At 40.7% G+C, this 25,790-nt stretch overlaps 1 protein-coding gene across 2 annotated transcripts in view; it reads right to left on the reverse strand.

The window, feature by feature from the left end:
• The window catches only part of pkn2 (protein kinase N2), a 54,286-nt gene that overhangs the window by 7,964 nt on the left and 20,532 nt on the right, over window positions 1-25,790 (reverse strand). For both annotated transcript variants that reach the window (XR_005007014.1, XM_036565376.1), the window contains exons 3-16: window positions 25,607-25,761; window positions 18,305-18,434; window positions 16,931-17,076; window positions 15,153-15,366; window positions 14,231-14,416; window positions 10,815-10,924; window positions 9,650-9,793; window positions 8,577-8,652; window positions 6,830-7,001; window positions 4,531-4,654; window positions 4,123-4,259; window positions 2,179-2,275; window positions 2,008-2,099; window positions 140-316 (exon numbers count right to left, since the gene is read on the reverse strand). Coding sequence is in view for 1 of the 2 variants with exons in the window: in XM_036565376.1 (XP_036421269.1) it covers window positions 140-316; window positions 2,008-2,099; window positions 2,179-2,275; window positions 4,123-4,259; window positions 4,531-4,654; window positions 6,830-7,001; window positions 8,577-8,652; window positions 9,650-9,793; window positions 10,815-10,924; window positions 14,231-14,416; window positions 15,153-15,366; window positions 16,931-17,076; window positions 18,305-18,434; window positions 25,607-25,761 (1,960 nt within the window). In the remaining variant the exon portion in view is untranslated. The remainder of the gene's footprint in view (window positions 1-139; window positions 317-2,007; window positions 2,100-2,178; window positions 2,276-4,122; window positions 4,260-4,530; window positions 4,655-6,829; window positions 7,002-8,576; window positions 8,653-9,649; window positions 9,794-10,814; window positions 10,925-14,230; window positions 14,417-15,152; window positions 15,367-16,930; window positions 17,077-18,304; window positions 18,435-25,606; window positions 25,762-25,790) is intronic.

Consider the following 25,790-nt stretch of genomic DNA (forward strand, 5'->3'; position numbering starts at 1 on the left):
TAAGTCTACTATTTTCATTTTTATTAACAGTGGCCCTAAAACACCGACGTAGAACACACCCTAAAAGATGACAGGTACTAGAATGAAGATGAAACCTTTGACTGGCTGCTTCCAAGATGATGCACAATGCAAAACTCACGTGGCGCGCGGTTCTGAGAAGACGTCAGTGTGAATGTGCATCATCAGGTCTCCTCCTGCTGCGTACTCCATCACAAAACACACGTGCTCTTTGGTCTGGAAGCAGGCGAACAGGTTGACCAGGAACGGGTGCCGGACGCTGTTCACCGTCTCAAAAATCCTCTTCTCACACATCAGACTGGACAAAACAACAGAGGTCAAAGGTCAGATATTTGCAGCAACAAAAAAGCATCAGACTGAGGGAAGACATACAGACACAGAGACATGAGGTCACACATTATTAACAACAGCTCTGTCATCTAGGTGTTCTCCACTCATCGAAGTGCCAGAACTTTTGGGAGCAGAACACTGGAACCAGTTTTAAGCTTTCTGGTACCTGATACCAACAGGACCAAATGGCACTCGAGGGGTTTCTCATCTGTTTCTTTCAAGCCAACGACAATGAAGTGAATTATTTACTCTTCCACGTGAGGATAAAGTCACCAAGCGCTACTGCATCACCAGTAAGTGCACTAGAATGTAAACTGGACCAGTATGTTAAAGTGTAAATTACTATTTTTAGAATTATTACTTTGGAAAGAGATTAACATAAGGTGACATAAACTAGCTAGAAAGCTAATTCTATCAACAATTATGCCAGCCACCACACCACAAGTGTTTTTGCTCATGTTTCCACACTCGAAATTTGTTTAATACTTTGTGATTTAGTGTAGCTGCAGACATCTGAGTGAGTCAAACAATCAAACAAATAAAATGATTGCTGCCTCTCAAGCCGGTTTAAAATTCTGTAAAACTAAAAAAACAAAAACTGTAAGTTCAGCTGGTTCCCATTTGGGCCGGCTGTTGTTTGTAAACGTGCAGTGCATCTTATCATTATTCATCATTATCATTATTTGTTAAAAAAAAGCAGCTGAAAAAAACCTTTCACATTTCAGTCCTATACAATTGTAAAATTGTGACAGTCTAAACTGATGACCTCACAACGTTCCTTCTGTGGCCACCTGCACTGATGACATCACAATGGCCAATAAGAGACAAGCTGCACTGATGACATCACAATGGCTAATAACATCACAGCAGCCTATAGGAGACAGGCTGCACTGATTACATCACAATGGCCTATAGGAGACAGGCTGCACTGATGACATCACAATGGCTAATAACATCACAGCAGCCTATAGGAGACAGGCTGCACTGATTACATCACAATGGCCTATAGGAGACAGGCTGCACTGATTACATCACAATGGCCTATAGGAGACAGGCTGCACTGATTACATCACAATGGCCTATAGGAGACAGGCTGCACTGATGACATCACAGCGGCCAATAGATGGCAGGCTACACTGATGACATCACAATAGCCTATAGATGGCAGGCTACACCGATTACATCACAACGGCCTGTAAGAGACAGGCTACACTGATAACATCACAACGGCCTATAGGAGACAGGCTACACTGATGACATCACAATGGCCTATAGGAGACAGGCTGCACTGATTACAATGGCCTATAGGAGACAGGCTGCACTGATTACAATGGCCTATAGGAGACAGGCTGCATTGATGACATCACAACGGCCTATAGGAGACCGACTGCGCTGATTACATCACAGTGCCCTATTGGGGACAGGCTGCACTGATGATGTTACAATGGCCCATAAGGGACAGGCTGCACTGATGACATCACAGTGGCCTATTGGGGACAGGATGCACTGATGTCATCACAATGGCCTATTGGGGACAGGCTGAACTGATGACATCACAACAGGTCACAGTAAATGTATTATAAGCACTGAAGCTGTCTGGAAAGTCGTTTAGTCAGACCAAGACAAAAACAAAAGTGAATAAAACTGGGTTTTTCATACCTGTCGACTTCATCACGAGCAACAATGTCTCCCTTCTTCAGAGCCTTGATGGCGAACATTTCTCCCGTGCAGCTGTACTCCGACAGTAAAACCTAAAAAACAGACACAACCATTCACAACTGCTGCAATACAAACAAAACCACAGCTGTAAACAGCGTAAATCAGATTTACCTTTCCGAAATGGCCTCGACCCAGAACTGCAACGCACTTAAAGTCTCTGAGGCTGAAGTGAAACTGCTCCTCCTCGTCTTCATCCTCCTCCTCTTCCCTACAACAGACGTTATCCAGAGTGTAAATAAACAAATAAAGACAATAACAACAACAGCACATTTTAATTATATAGCACCTGTTTAAAACCTGCTTTCATAGGGAGATTAGAACAGCTAGGATGAGATTAGTAACTGCATATCAATTAAATTATTTCCGATTGAATAATGGGCCAATATAGGCAGCCCACACTGCTATTAGCAAAAACAGCAGAAAATGCACTGATCATTAACAACTTTGTATTCAAGGCATCATCAGGATTTGATCTTGCAATCTCCTGATGATAAGGCAAAACTTTATACACCGATCAGGCATAACATTCTGACCACCTCCTTGTTTCTACACTCATTGTCCATTTTATCAGCTCCACTTACTATATAGGAGCACTTTGTAGTTCTACAGTTACAGACTGTAGTCCATCTGTTTCTCTGATACTTTGTTAGCCCCCTTTTACTCTGTTCTTCAGTGGTCAGGACCCCCATGGACCCTCACAGAGCAGGTACTATTTGGGTGGTGGACCATTGCTGGAGTTTTTAAACACTGTGTCCACTCACTGTCCACTCTATTAGACACTCCTACCCTGTCAGTCCACCTTGTAGATGTAAAGTCAGAGACGATAGCTCATCTGCTGCTGCACAGTTTGTGTTGGTCATCCTCTAGTCCTTCATCAGTGGTCACAGGACGCTGCCCACAGGACGCTGTTGGCTGGATATTTTTGGTTGGTGGACTATTCTCAGTCCTGCAGTGACACTGAGGTGTTTAAAAACTCCAGCAGCACTGCTGTGTCTGATCCACTCAGACCAGCACAACACACACTAACACAACACCACCACGTCAGTGTTACTGCAGTGCTGAGAATGATCCACCACCCAAATAGTACCTGCTCTGTGAGGGTCCATGGGGGTCCTGACCACTGAAGAACAGGGTAAAAGGGGGCTAACAAAGTATCAGAGAAACAGATGGACTACAGTCTGTAACTGTAGAACTACAAAGTGCACCTATATAGTAAGTGGAGCTGATAAAATGGACAATGAGTGTAGAAACAAGGAGGTGGTCAGAATGTTATGCCTGATCGGTGTGTGTTTGAGTCATTGGAGGTTGCAGTAGTCGTCACCTGTTCAGCTACATCTTAGCAGGAGAGGCTAAACTTGTGAACATTAACTTGTAGTTTCCCCACATATTTCTATTATTTAAGGTGGTGAGTTTCTGCAGTTTTTAGAGATTTAGAAGTGTGATCACTGAGAACTGACCATCATATCAGTCAGTAAAGTTTGTGTAAAAGTATCGGAGTATAAAATTAAAATATAAAATAGAAATAGAAAATTACATTGGCTGATACTGGTTATCAGAATTGTTTAGCTCATTAAAATCAGTATTATCGTATCCGTCGGTCAGGCGCTAGTAGAAGCAAAAACTGAAGAGAAAAGAATCCAAATTTCCAACAAACAGAATACAAAACAAAATTAATACATAACTAATAAGTGAAATGTCCCATAACTTGAAAAAATAACTGAAAAATAAAAGGCACTGATACTGGAATATTTATGCAAATACAGTAAAATCTCACAGATTACAAAAATATGAACACAACTGGAGTTGCACAAAGCATCAAAACAGTTTGGCACACAATTCAAATCTCTAACTTTTAATATTTTCAGTTCTTTATTTATGTAAACTAGCACGAGGTTGAAACTGCATTTTACCTCAACCTGAAGAGTTTTGTATCAACAAAAAAAAAGTTTGATATAAATTTGGAATTGAGTATTATGATACTACACTTGGTATCGGTACTGGAATCAAAATTCTGGTATCGTGACAACCCTGCAGCGATAATCCCACGTGACTGACCTTGTATCCGTGGTTTTTGGTACGGCTATGAGCTCTAACTCCGGCGGCTGGATCTGATGCTGCGTGACGTCTTTGAGGTCAGATTTTACCCCCAGACTGTTTCTGTCGTTCAGGAAGTCGAAGGAGCTCAGAGCGTCCTGCAAGAGAGGAATTTCCATTTAAGGTGGACCTACAGCAGCTTTCATCTGCCAGCAGCATTAGATCAGCTGTTTACACTAGATGGACATGGATAGCTGCTATCTGTACACTAAATTAAGGCCCCAGGTATTTCCTGTAGAACACACACTGAGTGTGAATGACGCAGATCTCTATCTTCCTCTGCAGGTTTGGGCTTGGAGTCAGGACCTCCTCCACTGAGTGCGGTTCTGCTTTCTGGCAGTGTTTTTTTAAAGTAAGCTATGATGTTACCTGGACTTGTTCTTTGCTGGGGATCTTCTCCTCCGGTAGCGTTTCTCTGATACTGACCAGAGAATAGTGTTTAGTTCCAGGCGTTCTGTCTTTGTCGAAGTCCAGCTTTGTTACAGTCGGGTCACTACAGAGATTGAGTACAGCAAAAGTATTAATAATGTAAACTGCTCACCTCAACCAACAGGATGCTGTGATTTAAGAGTGCGTGGTATTGCAGACGGCACAATGCCACACAATAAAACTTATCGGCCAACACTGATAACTGATCCACTTTTTTAGTTTTTGACATAATTCAAAAATGCCTGTTGCTCTTTACATTGTTGGTAAATTTCATGATGAATGGACCAAAAGAAACGGCCCAAAATTACTTGGCCTGGTTCCATTGACTTACATTCAAAGTAAAGTATGTTTTATCCTTCTCCTGCAAAGTTACCTTTTTGTGGATATGGTGTTTTGTTCCAAAAGCAGCAATATTTTTAATATAAATAGATTTTTACCCATATAATTTTTGATATGTAAATGGTAGCCTTTAAAAAAGGGGGTTCTTTGAGGGTCCTTTAATGAAGGCCGTGGTTATATATACAACCATGACAACTCAAAGAACAATCAGAAAGGTTCTAAAGAACCTTTTGAAAAGTGGCTCTATATAGCACCAGATATAATACTTACGATACTTCTCATTTTTGGCCGTACTACGTCATCACTACTATCTACTATTAAACTACTTAGACACTCTGCTGCCCCGCAGGACAAAAAACACAGCTAACAACTGTACAGATTTTTTCATTCAGATAAATCATATCAGATTTATTCTTTTCTCTCTGATATCAGATTCAGCAGTTTACACTGATATCAGTCTGACACAGATACTGGGTACTGGATCAGAGACATCTCTAGTGTGTATACATGCCTTCTGCTGAAAAACAGCCTTTTCCTCAATGTTCTTCTATCAACAACAACAATGATAATAATAATAATAATAATAATAATAATAAGAAGAAGAAGAATCTATCTTTTTAAAATATGCAGATCAGAGTGCTTCACATTACAAAGTAAAAACAACAGAGGAAGAAGAGAAATAATCAAATATAAAATAAACAAAATAAACACGCAACAACAAAAAAAAACAATAGCAAAAAGCAATAAAATTCAATAAAAAAGCAATAATATACAACTAACAAGAAAGTAAAAGTAATATTCCAGTAAAAACAAGGGGAAAAAACCTAAAACTAGTTAAATGCTAAAGTAAAGAAATATGTTTTAACGTTTTTTGTAAAAACACCGACAGAAGGAGTCTGACGGACGTTTATCGATAACTTGTTCCAGATCTGCATAAGAAACCATATATAAACAGGATTCAGAAACGCTGCCGCCTTCTCTGGGCCTGAACTCATTTAAAATGGACCGACGGGACCAAGCCGTTTTTTAAAGAACACTGACAGAAGGAGCCTGACGGATGTTTATCGATAACTTGTTCCAGATCTTTGGTGCAAAAAAGCAAAACACTGCCTCTCTGCTCTTTTTAAGGTTTATACATCTTCACAATGACAGAAAAACACAGCCGAGAAGGCTACTTTGTAATGCACAAATGCAGTTTTCACTTGAAAAACTGAAAGAGTTTCTCTCTGTCAGTTTGGTGACAAATCTAACTCTGTTTCAGATTGTGGGCAAAACTGCTGAAAAACTAAGGCTTTAAGATTAAGATTAGCAGAAGAGCAGGATTTAGGGTGCTTCAAACCCCTCTAAACAAACCTGTGGTCAATTCTTATTTACTGCTTATTGCTTTTATAATTTTCAATAAAAATATTTCGATCAAAGATGATTTAATAAACAATGATCACTATAGACATTTTTTATGTGTTCATCCCCCGTCCCTGCCAATTTCCAGTTCTAGCCACTAGCTACATCGCTACCAATCACACAATGCTACCAGCACTAGGAGGGTGAAGGCCCTGGGTGAAGAAGTATTTTCCCACAGCTTTGAACGTAGCTCAGCCAATCAGATCTGTTATATGATGAACTTGAACTACACTACCCATAATTCAGTGTTACATAGCTGGAGTCAGAGTTCTACAGGAGTTGTGGTGTGAACGAGAGATCTGAGATCTCATTACTGTTAAAGAGCGGTAAGAGAACTTGGTCCCCTTTTAAGTCCACTTGCATTGTGAACACAATAAGCATTGAGCTCATCTGCAGCTGGTTCCCTTTAAGGGTCACTAAAGAAGAACTTCTTAGTTACATTAATACACAGTTTACTGGAAACCCTTCAAAGAGTGAGTGAGTGACTACGTCTGCGTACCTGCTGAGTGTGTGTCTACGCGTGTGTGGGCTCCGCCCCATTTCTGGCGTGAGCTCCGCCCCCTGCTGAGGGCTGAGGGTGGAGTTACTGACGGGGGGGATCGCTCTGCGCACCAGTCGGCCCCACGTGGCGATGTTGATGTTCATCTGAGGAGCTCTCAGGAACGTCTTCCCTACAAACACACAAGCACCTCTTCACATCACTAACATGCACAGCCTCGTGAGTTACTTCCCAAAAGAACACGAGGAGAGACGGCTCACAATTTTTGAAAAATATTTGATTTTGAATTTGATGCCAACAACATGTTCCAAAAAAGTTGGGACGGGGGAACAAAAGGCTGGTAAAGTTGTGTAATGCTAAATAAAAAAAACACCTGGTGGTTGATTGGCAACAGCTCGGTAACATGATTGGGTATAAGAAGAGCATCTCAGAGAGTCTTTCAGAAGTAAAGATGAGGAGGGTTCACCACTCTGTGAAAGACTGCACCATCAAATAAAAATAACGTTTCTCACCGTAAAATAGCAAACTTTTGCTTTTCATCATCTACAGTACATAATATCATTAAAACATTCAGAGAATCTGGAGAAATCTCTGTATGTAAGGGACAAGGATAAAAACCAGTATTTGCTGGCCGTGATCTTTGGGCCCTCATGCAGCACTGCATTAAAAACAGACATGATTCTGTAGTGGAAATCACTGCATGGGCTCAGAAACACTTCTGAAAACCACTGTCTGTGAAAACAGTTCATCACTGCATCCACAAATGCTAATTAAAACTCTAAAATGCAAAGAAGAAACCAAATATAAACGCTGCCTTCTCTGGGCCTGAGCTCATTTAAAGTGGACGGCGGGGAAGTGGAAAAAGTGTCCTGTGGTCCGGTTCAAAAGCCAGTATTCATGATGGTATAGGGGGGCATTAGTGCACATGGCATGGGTGACAGTATAAACAGGTTTTGGCAACATATGCTGCCATCCAGGTGACGTCTTTTTCAGGAAAGTATTTAAACAATTGTATATCATATGTTACATAAGTAGTGTAAGGTGTAATGTGTAAATAAGACATTCTGACGTCATTAACCGCCTGTGCCCTGAATGACAAAAAACCATGAAATCCAATCTGACTGCTCAAACTGAGTCACATGTTCAGTCCAGAAATCTAAATTGGAATCAGACTCGAAACTACCTAGAATTTTAGCTTGAAAGTCAGATTTGAAAAAATCATGTGGCTTTTTACTGTTCTGCCTTCTGAAAATCTGTCCTTTTCAAATCGAACACGCAAAAAAATCAGATTTGAGCCTCCTGTCCAAACAAGACCTACGTAGCTTTTAAACCTTCCTGTAAATGACCTACACAATTGTGTATGTTAAAAGACATTTACATTTAGGGCATTTGGCTGATGCTCTTATCCAGAGTGACTTACAATTTGATTATTTTTGCACAGGTAGGTGAAGGTAGTGTTAGGAGTCCAAGGACTCTTATTGGTATAGTGTAGGGTGTGTACCCACTACACTATATCAACCACGTACGTGTTTATCTATTGTGTGTACACCTGGTAAAAAAGTAATGAGTGTCACGGCTGATAAACTTTTCTTGGTTAAACGACTTCCAGTAAAAGCAAAGTTACAAAAGAAAAAGGACACTGATAACTTGATAATGTAAGGATTTAGGAATTAGGAATTTTAGGAATTAGAAGCCAAAGCAGGAATAGAAAACCACATAACCTAAACATTTGATCAAGTTCCTTTACCTTGTTGTTTTGAAAAAATCTTTTTTTGTCTTTGGAGTTTGGTTCTTCTCTCAATGACAGGGTTGAAAAAAGTAACCTGCAAAGTACAGAACGCTTTCATTAAACAGTGAAGCTGAGCTGTTTATTCCAGCACAGTTACAGCATTACTCAGATCAGGAAACACAAAGGGCTACACACTTAAAGATGCTTCTTCAAGGGTTCTTCAGTGAAGAAAATGGTTCTATATAGAATCGTTAATACCCAAAAGAACACTTTGCATGATTAAATTGTTCTTTGCATCATGAAATGGTTCTTCAGATTGATGGAGAGTGTGCTGTAGATGGTTCTATATAGAACCTTTTTGACAAGGGCTCTATATAGCACCAAAAAGGGTTCTTCTATTGTTATAACAATTGTAACATCATAACCATAGTAGAACCCTTTTTAGTGCTATATACAACCATCTATAGTACATTCCCCCTCAATCTGAAGAACGCTTGCATGATGCAAAAAGCCCTTTAATTAAAAAAGGGTTCTTGGTTCTATATAGACTTAAGAACCCTTAAAGAACTATCACTTTTAAGAGTGTAGCGCATGCTTAAAGAAATAGAAATAATAGAAAAAAGCATTTAGTGAATAAATAGAAATGTGAAAAATGTATTCAGCTAATAAATATAAATAATTAATAAAATAACAAATGTACTCAGCAAATAACAGAAATTGTGTCCTAAAATTTGCAGAAAAGCGCCATATTTTTGTTTGTTCCCTGCAGCAAATGTGTTATTTTACTTATTTTCACTTTGAAAATATTTGACCAAAATTTTGCATATGACCGTAAGTAAATGTATGGTAGTATGTATTTGCAGCTCAGGATCAGTATATGGACGGTACAGACGGGGCAGTGAAACTGTACTACACAATACATACAACTGTTTAATTAAGAAGTGAGGACAATTTATTTTTACATAATATGGGCCCTTTAATCCATTGACCCAGAAGGATAAGCGGCTTAGAAAGTGTGTGTGTGTGTGTGTGTGTGTGTGTGTGTGCCCTTTAAAGGCAGTATGAATCACAGCGGTGTAATGACCGTGTACCTCAGCGAACAGAGTGCCCTGCGGCTCCAGGTAAAGGCACATCCCGTGACGCTGATTATCCAGAAAATCCTCCAGCCTCAGGAACTTCACAGCACAGAGAGAACGCCAGTCCCTCCAGTACACAGAAATCTCCAGCTCCCGAGACTACGGGGAAAAAAAACACACTTATATTAAGACATATTAAGAGCTGAGACGTAAAAGAAGAACATCACATTCCACTGACTTTTTAGAATTTCTGCATAACTGGATGTAATCAGAGAGATTCAGAGTGGTTTGGTGTGAAATGGTTCAGATCTCTTTACAGTGGTGGTGATAGGAACCAGGGGTCGCCATGACTACAACACAAATATAGCCGTTTTATTTACTATCCAGAACCACCAGTGAACCTACACGAGTCTTCTGAGTTTGGAATGTTGGTGATGGAAAATAGAGGAAAATCTGTAAAAATACGTTTTCTTTGGGGACTATTTTGCCTCACAGCGCCCTACATGTATCCCTCCACCATGAATGGAGTTTAAAAATTGTGTTTAAGGCCAAAAGTTTAAAACAGTGTTTTAGACATCAGGCAGCATATTGGTAGCTATTTTATGTGATAATCTTTCTGTGAGGGAGCTTTTAGAGGTGGACGTCTGGTCCCTATCACCACCACTGTGAACAATTCTGACTGAGCATTTCACACCAACCCGCTCTGAATGACTCTGTTTACATCGTAATCTCTAAATTACGGGAATTTAAAAAAATCAGTGGAGTTCCCCTTTCAATACAATCCTTTGCAAGATTAAAAAAACACACACAGGCACCCAGAGAGACACAGTAACGCATACTGCACTGTTCATTCATGCATTAATTCACTCAAAACTTTGCTTAAACTCAGAATTCTTTGATGGAGAACCTCGTTTACAGTGTAGCAAAGCAAAAACAAAAGCTAGAGAAAATAAAGTGACGAAAATGAGAATAAAATTATTACTACTAAAACAATACAGAAAAAACAAATATGACAGTGAATAAAATTCAGAAATAAAACCAGCAAGCTAAACTCTAGAGTGAGGTGCTCCAGCTTACTGCACTGTAACTAACCCCAGACGTGTCACAGTCCAGAGTTATTCATATTTAACGTGTGGTTTAAGTGAAGGTGGTGTGAATCGGGATAAGCGCAGCGTTTTACCCGGTCGAGCTCTAACGTAAACTTCTGATCCCACGACTGATTACTGACGGGTTTCCAGCTGGTCTGTCCCACCACCGTGTTATCCAGCTTTAACACTGCACTGATCTCATCTGGAGAGAAACAAAGACACAGAAACAAATATTATTTATGTTCAGGAAAAACAAACAAGATTTATACTCAGAAAAACAGGCCCATCCTTGGGGTGGGGGGGTGGGGGGTTGAAATTTGACCTAATGTTGTAAACTAAATAATGGGCAAAAGTATAACTTTTAAAAACACAACATATACACTCATTTAAGCACAACTTAATCAGTGTTTATTACCAATTCCTCATTCAGCACAATCCACAACAAAGAATACTACTACTACAATTATTATTATTATTATTAGTATTATTATTATTATTATCAGTAGTAGTAGTAGAATAAATACACAGTGTTTAATTAGTATTTAAATTTTAAATTAAATCAAACTTACATTTAGAATAATATGGGGCTCTTATTTTGACAGCATTGGTGTTTTGGCTGGATGTGAGGGATGTTATTGAAGAATGGTAAAATCTGCATTTTCGGTGAATTTGTTTGATAACTCCATTTCTTCCTTAATTCTAACACACTGTATCTGAATGAATCCACAAAGGCAGATTTAACTAACTATGGGTCTGAATTAGAATAAGAGCTAACTTAGCTGTTGTCACGTAATTGTGTTTTAGCTTTTAACGTCATAATCATCAGTCTAAGCTGATATTTTAGCACTTATGTTGGGAAATCAGCCACAATATCCTGTGGGTGAAGCAAAGCTACCCATCAGATGTAAATACATATTTTCTAAAATAGCGCACACTTTAAGTACGATAAAGTAAGTTAAACCAATCCAGTTTAGATTAGACGTTGATTAAGACTCTGACTTCAGTATAGGGGAACATTATAATGCCCTTGTAATGCTCGTATTACACCTTATCAAGCTGTTATTTAACTGGCTACTCATTACTATTTTTTTCAGCAATAACTAGAGTGAAGCAGAGCACTTGAATTTGTGTATTATAATTTGTCCCACATCATTTATTATATGATATTATATGAAGACAACCAGCTGGTACTTTTCTAAGACTATCTGACAGGACTTACAGGTTAGGTATAGAAGTTCTGTTTATAAATACAGTTCATGCAGACATCATGTTCAAATGAGACCTATACAACAGAATTTAACAGCTTATTAATTTACAATAACTAAATAATTCTAGTTATTTCTTAATCGCAGTTATTTAGCAGTTACTGGTTTGATTAGGATTAACAGCATTACAAGGACTTATTATGTCCCCCTATACTGAGGTGCTACCGGATGGTCTAGGCTGACGATTATTTTAAAATGCTGCAATTAAATCTGTTTGCCTAACATCTGCAGTGTAGCTACTCATTTTTCATCTTTGACTCTGCTGTTAGTGCGCAGTGTGTCACAGCTGCACACTCAAACCTGCGGCTGTTGAAGGATGGCTAGTCGAACCGCAGTCAAAACACCTGCACTGAGGATTTACAAGTTTTCATTTTCCACAGTTCTGCACTGCAGACATTCAGACCAGAAACTCACTACACTCAACACAAGAACACTAATGCCAATAGCCATGTTTACATGCAGACTAATAATCCGTTAATAATCCGACTAATAGCTCAATCGGAATAGAATGTGTCCATATAAACACCTCAATCGGAATAGTCTAGTCTGAATGAGGCCATTCGGAATACAGTCTCTATCCGACTGATCGTGGTGGGTAATCCTGTAAATAATCTGTTAAATAGAAGAATAATATCCGTGTAAACGCCTGTATCTGATTACATTCCCTATCGGAAAGTTTAAGTCCGTTCTGATCATGTTCGTCGCGTCATAGTGAAAGTTTATACCGTTCAACATGGCGGAGCAGAAACTGGTCTGCAGAGGAGACGAAGTTTCTGCTCTGATCTTTAAAAGACGGCGGTGGGACGGACGTCCAGCTTATGTGTCTCAGAACACGACGTCTTCCTCTCGGCCTTCTTTAATAAGGACACGTGAAGGACGTTTTCCTGAGTCTGACATCATTTTAAAGCAGTTAAAAACACAAGCACTGCTCACTGCTGCTCATCTCACTCTGACTGGACTCACGTGATGCTGGTTGTCATGGTAACGTTCACTCTAAGTGGTTCTTTACACATGCGTGTCATTTTGGGTCGGATTACTTGTAGTGAGCATATAAACAAAGATATTCCATCAGATTGTCGAGTAGAGTGAGAATAAACACCTCAGTCTTAATCTGTAATCGGAATGTCTTCAATCGGATTGGCAAAAATATTTGCATGTAAACACAGCTAATGACAACGGCCGGCCAACGTGTTCTTACGTTACTGTGGCAGTTAAACAAGATACTGTCATTCCAACAGCCACCAGGGTGCTGCCGTATTTGTATAATTTGTATAACTGTATAATAAACATTTGTATAATTTGTATAATTCTGCAAGAGACTCATCAAACCGCTGGTCAACACGGACAGCTGACTGGACGAAAGTACGCTGGCTGTATAAGACAGCTTGGCCAGGCTTAGCTGTCGCTATAGCACCCACTGCTGTGATGCTCAGAACGCAGCTTGCGCTTGTGTTGCAGTATGAATTACATCACGACACATTTTAGAACGCAGAGACTCACACAGCCATGTTTTGTAGCTTGAAGCTATTGCATTCACGTACTTGCATGAAGTTGTTGAAGTTTCTGGCCTTAGACAGCATATTAGCTTCTGAAAATCCAACTTAATGTAGTCAATTTCAATCCATGACAGGGCAATTACACCACTTTTTCAGAACTTCACTATAATTCTATTATTAAGATGTAAACAAAGTCCTTCAGAGTGGTTTAGTGTGAAATGCTATCCTAAACGCTCTGCTGACTGATGTTTAAGACATTGTTTTACGATAGTTCTGATAAGATTATGGTCTAAAATGTATTTTTAAAATGTATCCATTGCAAACAGGTTCACAGAGAGCACTATAAGGCAAAAAAACTTTTTTTCAGACTGTCCAGTATTTGGCCATCATCAATATACATATAAACTCAGAAGACTCCTGTAGGTTCACTGGTGGTTCTGGATAGTAAATAAAATGTCTATACTAGTGTTGTAGTCATGGCGACCCCTGGTTCCTATCACCACCACTGTAAAGACATCTGAGTCTCTACAATCAACCATTTCAAACCACTCTGAATGACTCTGTTTACATCTCAACCACTGAATTATGCAAAAACATTAAAAAAATTCCCTTTAAAATATGCCTGAATCTGCTCTGATACTGATCTTTCAGATTGGATCAGGACTCCCTTTTACAAAGATTAATGACAGACTGAAGTAATGCGAACTGAACATAAATGCTTTTCTCAGTATTAAAAAGCCACTGAACTGGTCAGGTCATCTGTTTTGGAGAGGTTTCGGCTGCTGGTCGCTCGACTGCGGCTCCCGCGGCTCATGAAGGATGAGCGAGTGTCGCTGGGACTCCAGCCCGGCAGGGTCTGCGCCGTGGCCTTCGAACGGCCTGGAACGTTCTCCAGCAGGTCCTGACAGCCCATCAGCCGCACATCTAACGTCCCTGCAGGAGCAAAGCGCATATAAAGAGATCCATTAACTGTTTCTAGAATCCCAAATTATACATAGACTAGGGGTGCAATGAGTAATTGAAAAAAGCAGACAGTGTCAAAAATAAACTAAAAAAATATTGGCATTCGTCACTTATTTTTAAAACAAAATTGCTCTATAATGGTCTATAATGTTCATATGATCCACACAGTCATTCTGACAGACTGTAATACACTACAGGAAGCGTAGGGGGCGATACGACTTCTACTGTTTCGTTTAAAAAGCCTCTACAATGTTCATATGATCCACACAGTCACTCTGACAGACTGTAATACACTACAGGAAGCGTAGGGGGCGATATGGCTTCTACTGTTTCGTTTAAAAAGCCTCTACAATGTTCATATGATCCACACAGTCATTCTGACAGACTGTAATACACTACAGGAAGTGTAGGGGGCGATATGGCTTCTACTGTTTCATTTAAAAAGCCTCTATAATGTTCATATGATACACACAGTCACTCTGACAGACTGTAATACACAACAGGAAGTGTAGGGGGCAATATGCCTTCTACTGTTTCATTTAAAAAGCTCTATAATGTTCATATGATCCACACAGTCACTCTGACAGACTGTAATACTCTACAGGAAGCGTAGGGGGCGATGTTTGGTGTGGATATGAGTTTATATTTGTTAGAGTGGTGGGATCAGACTGTACTGTACTGATTCTGAGAGGGTATGAGTTTGTACCTGTGAGTGCGGCGGGTTTAGCCACTGTACTGTACTGGTTCTGTGTTGATATGAGGCTGTTGCGGGGGCTGAGAGGCGGAGAAGACATCAGAGATAATTCCTCCATGATGATGCTGCGCTTTGGGTGGTGTTTAGGGAGCTCGCTAAGCCGCTGCTCCAGAGAATACTTCAACAGGTCCAACTTCTGACTGGACTCATTAAACCGAGCCTGGGCCTGAATCACACAATCACAGCAAAACAGCAATCTAACCAGCTGATACCACAAAGAGGGTTGATGCATTAAGAGAGGGCAAAGAAAAACACAAACATGTAATGACATTCGTTTAAAAAAAAGGGTTTTAGAAAAAGGAAAAAAGCTGAAAATTTTGGGTAGAAATAAAAGATTAGGATACGCAGAGCTCTTCTCTGCTGTTCGAGGATGTTGGATTTCGTGCTGCATAGTGTAGTAATTTTAATAAGTTTACTTGAACTTTTTTTGTTTTTATTCTCAGCTCAGTTTTTCTAAGGACTGACTTCATCAACAATAAAAGTGATTTTCTTCATTACATTGTTTTTTATTTAAATAAAATAAAAAAGCTAATTAAAAAAAAATCAATAAATAACTTCTTTTAGTTTCAGTTTTGAGTCTAGTACGTCCCAAATTTCAGTTTCAGCCTACAACTTTCATTCCGGGCATCATTATTGCTTGTCCAGTGTAATTACAAAATACTTGAAAGAAACAATCCAGACATTTAAATGTAAAATAAATCATTTTAAAATGCATTCATTTACAGAGGCTCAGGCAGTTGCAGATCAATAAAGAAAACCGCTGACCCCCGCATCATTGTGAAAGGTTGTAAACTGTCTGCTTGGGCTGGGCCTTTAATAAAATCACATTAGAACGATTACCAAAATTTGATATGTTTAGAAGCGATGATTCAAATTTGACCACCTCCTTGTTTCTACGCTCATTGTCCATTTTATCAGCTCCACTTACTATATAGTGCACTTTGTAGTTCTACAGTTACAGACTGTAGTCCATCTGTTTCTCTGATACTTTGTTAGCCCCCTTTTACCCTGTTCTTCAGTGGTCAGGACCCCCATGGATCAGACACAGCAGTGCTGCTGGAGTTTTTAAACACCTCAGTGTCACTGCTGGACTGTGGGCAGCATCCTGTGACCACTGATGAAGGACTAGAGGATGACCAACACAAACTGTGCAGCAGCAGATGAGCTATCGTCTCTGACTTTACATCTACAAGGTGGACTGACAAGGTTGGAGTGTCTAATAGAGTGGACAGTGAGTGGACACAGTGTTTAAAAACTCCAGCAGCACTGCCGTGTCTGATCCACTCGTACCAGCACAACACACACTAACACAACACCACCACGTCAGTGTTACTGCAGTGCTGAGAATGATCCACCACCCAAATAGTACCTGCTCTGTGAGGGTCCATGGGGGTCCTGACCACTGAAGAACAGGGTAAAAGGGGGCTAACAAAGTATCAGAGAAACAGATGGACTACAGTCTGTAACTGTAGAACTACAAAGTGCACCTATATAGTAAGTGGAGCTGATAAAATGGACAATGAGTGTAGAAACAAGGAGGTGGTCATAATGTTATGCCTGATCGGTTTACAGCTGCATTGATTATTATTTGTTTATTAGAACTGATTCTAACATTTCCAAACCAACACAGTTGAATCTCCTCCCTCAGATTAAAGCATCAATGCCCTTTATAACTCTAATGTCTATCAGGGTCCAGTACTGCATGTGTGTGTGGGTATTAGTGACCGTGCCTCAGAGTGAGTTTTCTTCTCGGCCAGTTTGCCGGAGCCCAGCAGCTTCATGACGTTCTTGGCTCCCTCAGCCACGGCGTGCTCGATGCGAGCGTGATGACACAGCTCCTCCACCCGCAGGTCCAGCGGGCTGATGATGGGCTTAGCTGGAACAAAACATGCACACAATCACACATCATTACAGCTAATTAAGCTAAGAAGGAGCTACCTTTCAGTTACAGTGGCTGAGTAATACCTCACGTGTTTACAGTGCCGTCTGAGGGTAACTGGTGAGTTGAACTGCTTGTGTTATTTAGGCTTTGCACTCCAGCACATTAAATATGAAATATGACAATAATTATGAGGTGAAAGTGCAGCCTGTCCACAGAAGAACGTCTATATTGGGCCAATTATACAGGAATCGTGGCCCTGTTTATTCACACTCTCTCCACCCCATCCATCAGTGGACACTGAAATCTGTGTCATATGCCTGAGATCTGACCTGATTCACAATAGTGTCCTACACTCTTAAAAAAGATGGTTCTTCAGTCAAGAAAATGGTTCTATACAGAACCATGAACACACAAAGAACCATCTGCATGATTTAAAGGGTTCTTTGCATAGTGAAATGGTTCTTCAGCTTGATGGAGAATGTGATGTGGATGGTTCTATATAGAACATTTTTGAGAATGCTTCTATGTCTCACCAAAAAGGGTTCTTCTTCTATTGCTACAAGCTTGTATCACAACAATAGCAGAACCATTTCTGGTGCTATATAGAGCCCTTTTCTGACTACAGCACATCCTCTATCATCTGGAAGAACCATTTCACCATGCAAAGAACCCTTTAGAGAATGTGCTGTATATGGTTCTATATAGAAAAGGGTTCTATATAGAACCAAAAAGGGTTCTGCTATTGTTATGATACAAGTTTGTAACAATAGGAGAACCCTTTTTGGTGGGTTCCGTCAGTGTGACAAGCTGAGGAACCCCAAAGGGAGCCTCAAGAATCCTTTCATTTTTACAGTGTAGGTGGTCCACCATCCAAAAATGTCCAGACAAGAGTAGCTCTGTGGTCAGAAACTGATGATGGCTACACAAACTGTATATCATCAGATGAGCTACAGTCTCTTAACTGAACACCACCAAGGGAAGAGTTTCTGATATACTGGCCAGGAAGGGCACACAGTGTTTAAAAATCCCAATAACACTGCGCTTTGGTGGTCCCTTTCCAATGATAAACAGAGGGGCTCCAGTCTGTAACTGTACACCTACAAAGTGCACCTAATAGCTGGTGTTTCTGATAAAATGGCCAATGATGTGTAGGTAAAAGGTAGATGTTTCTGATAAACATAATAACACACTAATGATGCAGCTGAGTGTTTTGTGAAGTTACCGATGACGTCGTTGTTGTCGAAGCTCAGCTCGTGGCTCTGGCTGGCCTTCAGGATCTGCATCCTGATAAACTCGATCTTCATCTTACTGTCCTGCAGCATCTGCTGCGCCGTAGCCAACAGCTTACGATCCTGAACACGCAAACAAACACACAGTGATACAGATGAACCTCAAAACCACAGGCTTCAGCGTGAAAGTCACTAGAGTCAATCAACAACAACAACGTGAAATGAAACAACAAAACCCACTTAACTGTGATAAAATCACTGTAATGCACGCCCTCTAGTGGCTTACTGCCTTTACAAAGCATCAACAAACTACAATACGCTAAAATTAGACAGGAATCCCCAAGACCTCTTGGCCTACAAAGAATGCCTCATCATGTCTGTGAAATAATAAAAAAGTCTAATTTTTAGTTCATTTTTATATAATCGTCATACTTGCTGTATGTAAACAGCAGAGTAGAAATACTCTTATTTCATTGTTTGGTTTTGGTTGTAAACAAAAGGGTTAAATTCTTGAAAAGTCCAGTGCAAAATGATCCATTTGGGACTGTTTTCTCTGTGGTATCTGGGATTCAGTCAAAGCGAGCTCTCCCACTGGTTAGGACTTCAGGAGCTGAACTGAAGACCCTTACGGATTTACAGTGAGACCGATTCTGAGAGAAACGAACGATATTCTAGTCCTTCCAAAGTTCTAGAAACATCACTGACTGTCAATACGATTTGTAGGTCAGTTGTTAGGAATGGCAAACAGTGGCGGCAGCTCTATGCCAGAACTGTTCACTGTTACGCTGCGGCAGCAACTTTTCACCTCGTCACCCAAAGCGCTGATCGCTCACTGCCTGTGGGCATTTCTGAATTCCAATTGACTGTTGGTTGCCATGGTTTCACTGACGCCAAGCATAAATCAGATGCGTTCCTGCTAAAATTAAAAGTCCTGGTGAGAAATCGCTTGTGTGCTTTTTTATTTTTTAATGTCTGTTTGCGGCGAAAGCACCGCCGACATTATCCCATCTGTAGGAACAATTATCTAGGAACCAAGAACAGAGCGTACAGGTTCACAGTGGTGGAGATAAAGCGCATACTATGCTGCTGAATGCTCAATTCCTATTGGTAATCGCCACGATTTATGCAAAATCCTTATTCGCATAAACGTCAACTTCGCTCAACCAAAGCTGGTTTAGGAGGAGCCTGGCCGCTTCCTATTTCCCCAGTTACATCAAAAACAGGACTGCAAAACAGCAGAGGGCGCCCGTGAGCGAGTCCTCAATGAATGGGAGTAAATGAAGCTCAACGACTAAAAGCAAGAGTTAAAATAGTTTCTAATCACTGAACCAGAACTGTCCTTTAATTTTAGACAGTAGAAGGATGGATTTCACTAAAAAAGCAAAGAAAACTCACCTGTATGTTTCCTTTTTTCTACAGCAAACAGGTTTTTACAAAAACAGGTTACTGCTACTGAGTGCTGATTGGTTGGCGAGCGGAGCAGCTCATTGGCTGTTCGCACTCACAGACGTTATGAACGTACATGAGGCGCCGTTTTAAACTCCTATAACTCGAGTTTAAAAGCTCTTAAAAATATAACGGCAGTGTTGAAAGTTTTACTCTTTTCTGTGTTCAGGGAATGAATGAATTCTTTTACTTTATGTTTCAGCATTTATAAACTATGATTTTGCTCAAATGCACAATATTAACCCATTCATTTTGGACTCTCTCGGGAGCGCCCTCTAGCGTTTGAGAAACCTGGAAGACAATACGGAGCGGTATTTCTCCTCTCCCTGGCTTAACTGTGTCACGTCGCCAACGTTCTCACTGCTTCCTGTCGCCGGAAATCTCCAGCTCTCATTGAAAATAAATGACCTCCGGCCGCTCCGGTGTGAACGCAGGGTAAGGGTCACTGTAAAACTGATACATACAAGCTCAAATATACGTTAAGGCCTGTTACAAGCTTCAGATATAACAGATGGAATGCCTTTAACAAGCTTCACATCTGTGTTTAATCTAGCTCGGCAAAGCAATCTTCATTAGCTTAGCGCCAACATTCAACTAGAAATCCCTTAGAGGTGCTAGAAAAAAATAAACATTATCTTAGAGGTGCTTTTTTCCCTAATATTTGACCATGTTTTGACATTTATCGGCTGAACTGAAGGCCTAGTCATGGTTCACCACTGGACAAAATAAACAAATGCTCAATAAATTATTCATCACTAATAATAATCACAATAAAAAATGCTCCCCCCATGCAATGCAGCATAAACAGTAGGCTACGGCTGCCAAGCAACATAACAGTAAAAGGTTTTTAAATAAAAAGCACAATGTTTTTAACAACTTGCTGCATTAACAGAGAATTCAGTCAATGTGTTCACTCGTATGGGTTTATACTGAGTGTTTTACAGCAGCTCCGAATGTGGCTCCGTCATTCAGATTTAAGAAACTACCCAAAACTATTCGTCACGTTTATAATTATCCAGATGACGACAGATTTTTCTGGGGAGGCCCAGAGTGAAACTGAAACACCTCAGTGTGAACAGGCCCTGATGAGTAAACACAACTCCTCCTGAATTCCTCAGGAGGAAAGGCCGTAATTTCCTGACTGACATCAGACTCCCGTCGACTTCCCACACACACAGAGCCCTGGGCAGCCGAGTAAGCGGCCTGTGTGCGTGTGAGCAGCAGTCTGAGGGACGAGGTCGCGGTCAAGGCCATTCAGACTGAACTCCTCAGTCTAAAGCTGGAGTGCAGCTAAAGGGTGCTTGAAAACGGGCCCGCCTGAAAACAATTCACCAATTGCAATGAAAATATTGCAAAATGTAAGCTCAGCATGGGCCAAGGCGCTAAGTTCTTGCATCCTTGTGCCTTTTTTCCACCTTAACCCTCTGGGATCTGAGGGCGTTTCCTTGATTTGTGTGTATCTCCCTAAAATCCCCTTTAAAGGCTCTTCATATAACATGATCCTCATATGTTTCAAATCTAAATGCTCCGTTATCTTCATCACTACTTTCCAAGACCGCTGCAGCAGCTTCAGCAGCTGTAAACTCTCTGCACGCCGTTTCACATGAGTCTCCGATGTGGACTGAATGAAGAATGAAGGGTTTCCGGTGTGATGGTCAGTGCTTAGTATTTCCTGAGTGGTCAGTTTCATACAAAATGTAGGCAGACACACAAATCCACCAGCTCCACAAGGTGAGAGGCAGATGACGTGTATCTCAGCCCCTCTTCATAGGCTCATAACTCCGGGCGTGAGTCTCGTATGATCTCGAGATAAGATGGGATGGAAAGGGCGACTCTACAGATTCAGGAAGTGTTCGAACTGTATTTCTGCGCTGGATCATCACAGATATAGAAACCTTGAATTTGATGAGTGGATGAGTTCATGGACCTCAGAGGGTTGAAGAAATAGAAGAGACTGATAAAGTTGACCTGAAATAACCACAAATTTTCAGCAGATCAGCAAGTTTACACAACTACATCACACAAAAAGACAGAGGTGCTATTTTTATCGTGTTAACACAGCATCAGCTTGCTGCACTGTTTCTCCTGGTGGTGGGAACTGAGCCCACATCTTATAGACCAACAGCCGAAAGCACCAACAGGGCTTAAGTCGGTTGTAACTTGCACACCTTTACTAATGTGTGTATTAGTTAACTGTGCATAACTTTAAGCTGCGCCAGCTGAACTTAAGCTGAAGACCAGGTGTAAGTTTTACACCTAGCTGGAAGCATGAAGACTCTGGACCTTCTATAGTCGATTACAACAGCTTTAAACAAACTAGTTCTTTGCTTGTCAAAGTGTATATGCACATCAGCACCAGTTAGCCCAGGGGGGTCAGCGACATTTTACTGCCCTGTTGCGGCTCCACAGCAGAATAAGATTTGTAGGAAAAGATAAAATCATCCTCCTTTGCAGTGAAGCGTTCTAACTCAGTTTTAACAATAATGCTCTTAAACGCTGAAGTTAATTTACAATTGCTAATTCACCCTTTAACCCTGAAGGTTGGTGAGCAGACAACAAACTCGCCTAGCTAGCAGCTAACAAAAAGGCAAAGAGAAAGATTTAAGATCACTCCAGCTGGTTTCCTGAAGAAAGAAAGAGAAACTGTCAAACACTAAAAGTGGTGACGCTGAAGTCAGTTTCTCATTTGCCAGCTTCTTGTTTGATTTTTCCCATTCCACCTTAAATGGTGCAGCAGTTACATTCAGGAAAATCTGAACAAGAATCTGGTGAATGAGAAACTAACCTCAGCCTCATAAAATTCAACATTGAGAGACATTTTACAAGGAACTTTTCCACTTCTAAGGAAAAGTTTCCTGCCAGAGATGCGAGAAAAGCAGCTATAGCTGAACTAAAGCTTAAGGCAGAGAAAAGCCTACACTAGAACATCAGCTCATATTGAGACATATTTACAGCCAAGATGGTAAAATGGACATAAAATGTTGTGGCTCTCAAGGTGGTTTGATTTTTGTTGAAAGGACAAAATGGAACTTCTTAATATTTGGGTTGCGACCCCTGATTTAGAAAGTTAACTAAGTAAATTAACTTAGTGAAGTTTGTGCTTAAACAGATAACTGATTAGCTAACTACGCTACACACGATGGTTCTTCTGCAAAGGCAATGGTTCTATTTTTAACCATGAGTTCCATATAGAACCATTTCATGCTTAAATGGTTCTTTGCATGGTAAAATGGTTCTTCATAGTGATGCAGAAGGTGCTGTATATGGTTCTACATAGCACCACAAAGGTGTCTTCTATTACTACAAGCTTGACATCATAACACTACACTCTTCAAAAAGATGGTTCGTCAAGGGTTCCTTAGTAAAGAATATGTTTCTACATAGAACTATGAACACTCAAAGAATCTCATATTTCTCATATTTGAGAATATAAAGTAATAAAGGGAACAAAAAATGAAATCACAGTGATTTCGGGCCGGTTCTGGCCCAGTGACAGTCTCTGTACAGACTGTGTATCCAGACTCGGGCCAGGGTATTTGGCCCGATTCTGTGCACTCATTCAAAAAGAGTCTGAGCCAACAGGGACTCTCAGCAATGGACTAGTTGTGGCACGCTCAGCTTCCAGGAACTGAGCCAGCATTTCATGGCTAGTTGGAATTACATCACAATAAGCTTTTCTGAGAGTATCAAAGGTGCTGCACGTTTCACTGAAAGAGAGCATCATTAGTCCTGTTGAACTGGATTCAGTGCAGTACAGCGTTTTTAAACGTGGCACTGCTGGCTGTTTCTTTGTTCCAACTTCAGAAAAACTCAACTCTGCTGTACAGACCGCCTGCATGCCACTCGCTCTCCCGATGACACGGTCGTCACTGCGGTTCATGACTTTAACTCTCATTTTCACTGCAATACACTCCAAACAGTACTCACTGGTTTTCACTGGTAACAGTGACTGATTTTCATTGATCTGTTTCTCATTATTACTCTTACAGGCCTCTAACGGCAGTCATCGGTTATCATTGGTTAATCTAGTTATTCTGTCCAACGACCGCCCGGCTTCTTTTTCCTCTATATCAGGGGTCGCAACCCAAATGTTAAGAAGAGCCATTTTGTCCTTTCAACAAACATCAAACCACCTTTGGGGCCACAACATTTAATGTCCATTTTATTGAAGTAATGTTTTACCATCTTGACTGTAAATATGACTCAGTATGTGCTGATGTACTAATATAGGCTAAAAAAACATAGTATAAACAAAAACACAGACTCACTTTGCTCTGCTTTAAGCTTTAGCTCAGCTATAGCTGCTTTTCTCACATCTCCAGCAGGAAACTTTCTCACAGAATTGGAACAGTTTCTTGTAAAATGTCTCGACATTCAGTTTTTTACGAGGCTGAAGTCGCTTCTCATTCGCCAGCTTCTTGTTCGAATATTCCCGTTCCACCTTAAATCGTTGAATGGGAAAATTCTAACAAGAAGCAGACTTCAGCCTCATGATTTTAGTGTTTGACAGTTTCTCACTGCAGATTAAACGTATCAGGAAACCAGCTGGAGTGATTATAAACACAAATAAGTCAATTCGTCTTCAGATTCATCTTAAATCTCTCTCTTTGTCTTTTCGTTATCTACTAGCTGGCGAGACCGTTGCCTGCATTGCTATGGTGACCAGCAGTCGGCGCACTGATCTTCAGGGTTAATGGGTGAATTAGCAGTTCTACATTAACTCCATAGTTTAAGACCATTTAGTGTTAAAACTGTGTTGAACGATCAGCAGAGCTTTATTTTACTGCTTTATTTTTAGCTAAAAATCTAACCAAGCAGTGGAGCCGCAACAGGGCAGTAAAAGAGCCGCATGCTGCTGATCCCTGCTCTATATTCAATATCTTATGTTAACTGTAAAATCGTATCCTCTGGTCAAACTGCTCTTGTTGCGTGTTGTTCTGCTATCCAGTGCGGATCAGAGGAGGATGGGTTCCCTTTTGAGTCGTGGTTCCTCTCAGTGTTTCTTCAGGGCGTTTTGTGTGATGCATGTCATCTATTGTGAAAGTACACAAAAGCATTGTGATATTCTTGCTGTATCGCTCACCTCTGTGAGACGATCAGCCTAAAGCGTTCGGCAAACTTCTTGCAAAATGAAATTCTCGAGGGTTGCGCGAAGCCGAAAGCGCCTTCGCGAGCTTACAAGCTTGCATACTTCTTGTGGTTTCGTGTTGCCTGTCACAGATGCTCCACTAATGCAGGTGACGCTATGACATTTTACGATAAATTACTAGTGGAAAACGATCCTATTACAGTTCCAACTATGGCGACGTGCAAGTCCAGAACACTGCCACCATTTAATGTGGAACAGGGAAATTCAAACAAGAAGCTGGCGAATAGGAAGCCAACTACAGCCTCGTCCTCTTGTAAACCTAAATATAAGATAACCTGTGTGTTTTGGTGCTTATTACCAGTTTGTACTACCGAACAACAGACTTAACATCTTAGATTTAGGAGGTGTTCACTGTTTATTTAACAAATACACGCTTAACAGTGAAATACTGGTGTCTCTGCCAAAGTGCTCAGCACACTTTTTGCAAAACGAAGCTCTTCAAAGTCGTCCATCTCTGTTTAATGGCACGCCTTATTTTTACTGACCAATCAGAGGCTTTGTCGCATAGTGTCATAGCTGCCATGTGCGCGACACGGCGAATGTTGCCTCCGTGCAACGTCTACAGTTGTTTTCTCCACAATTACGTCATACTGTTTTCTGAAGCCGAACACCGTCTCCACAAGCAGTATGCTGAGGCCTTAACGCTGACAGTGAACAGTGAATTCAGGCAGGACTGTAGCTAACAGTGGGGGGGTGTTACCTTCGAGGAGCCGTTGGAGTACATCTGGATCATGTTTTCTGCTCCCTGTTTGACTTTGAGCTCAATGTCGATCTGTTTCTTCAGCGCTGCCAGTCGGCTACTGCTGGTGCACGTCCGAGCCTCGCTGCTGGGAGTGTCCGGCGTCAGAGGGCATTCTGGGGAAATTAAAACAGCAGATGAAGCA

Source organism: Colossoma macropomum, unplaced genomic scaffold (assembly GCF_904425465.1).
Source record: "Colossoma macropomum unplaced genomic scaffold, Colossoma_macropomum, whole genome shotgun sequence".
In the NCBI taxonomy this organism is placed as follows: Eukaryota; Metazoa; Chordata; class Actinopteri; order Characiformes; family Serrasalmidae; genus Colossoma; species Colossoma macropomum.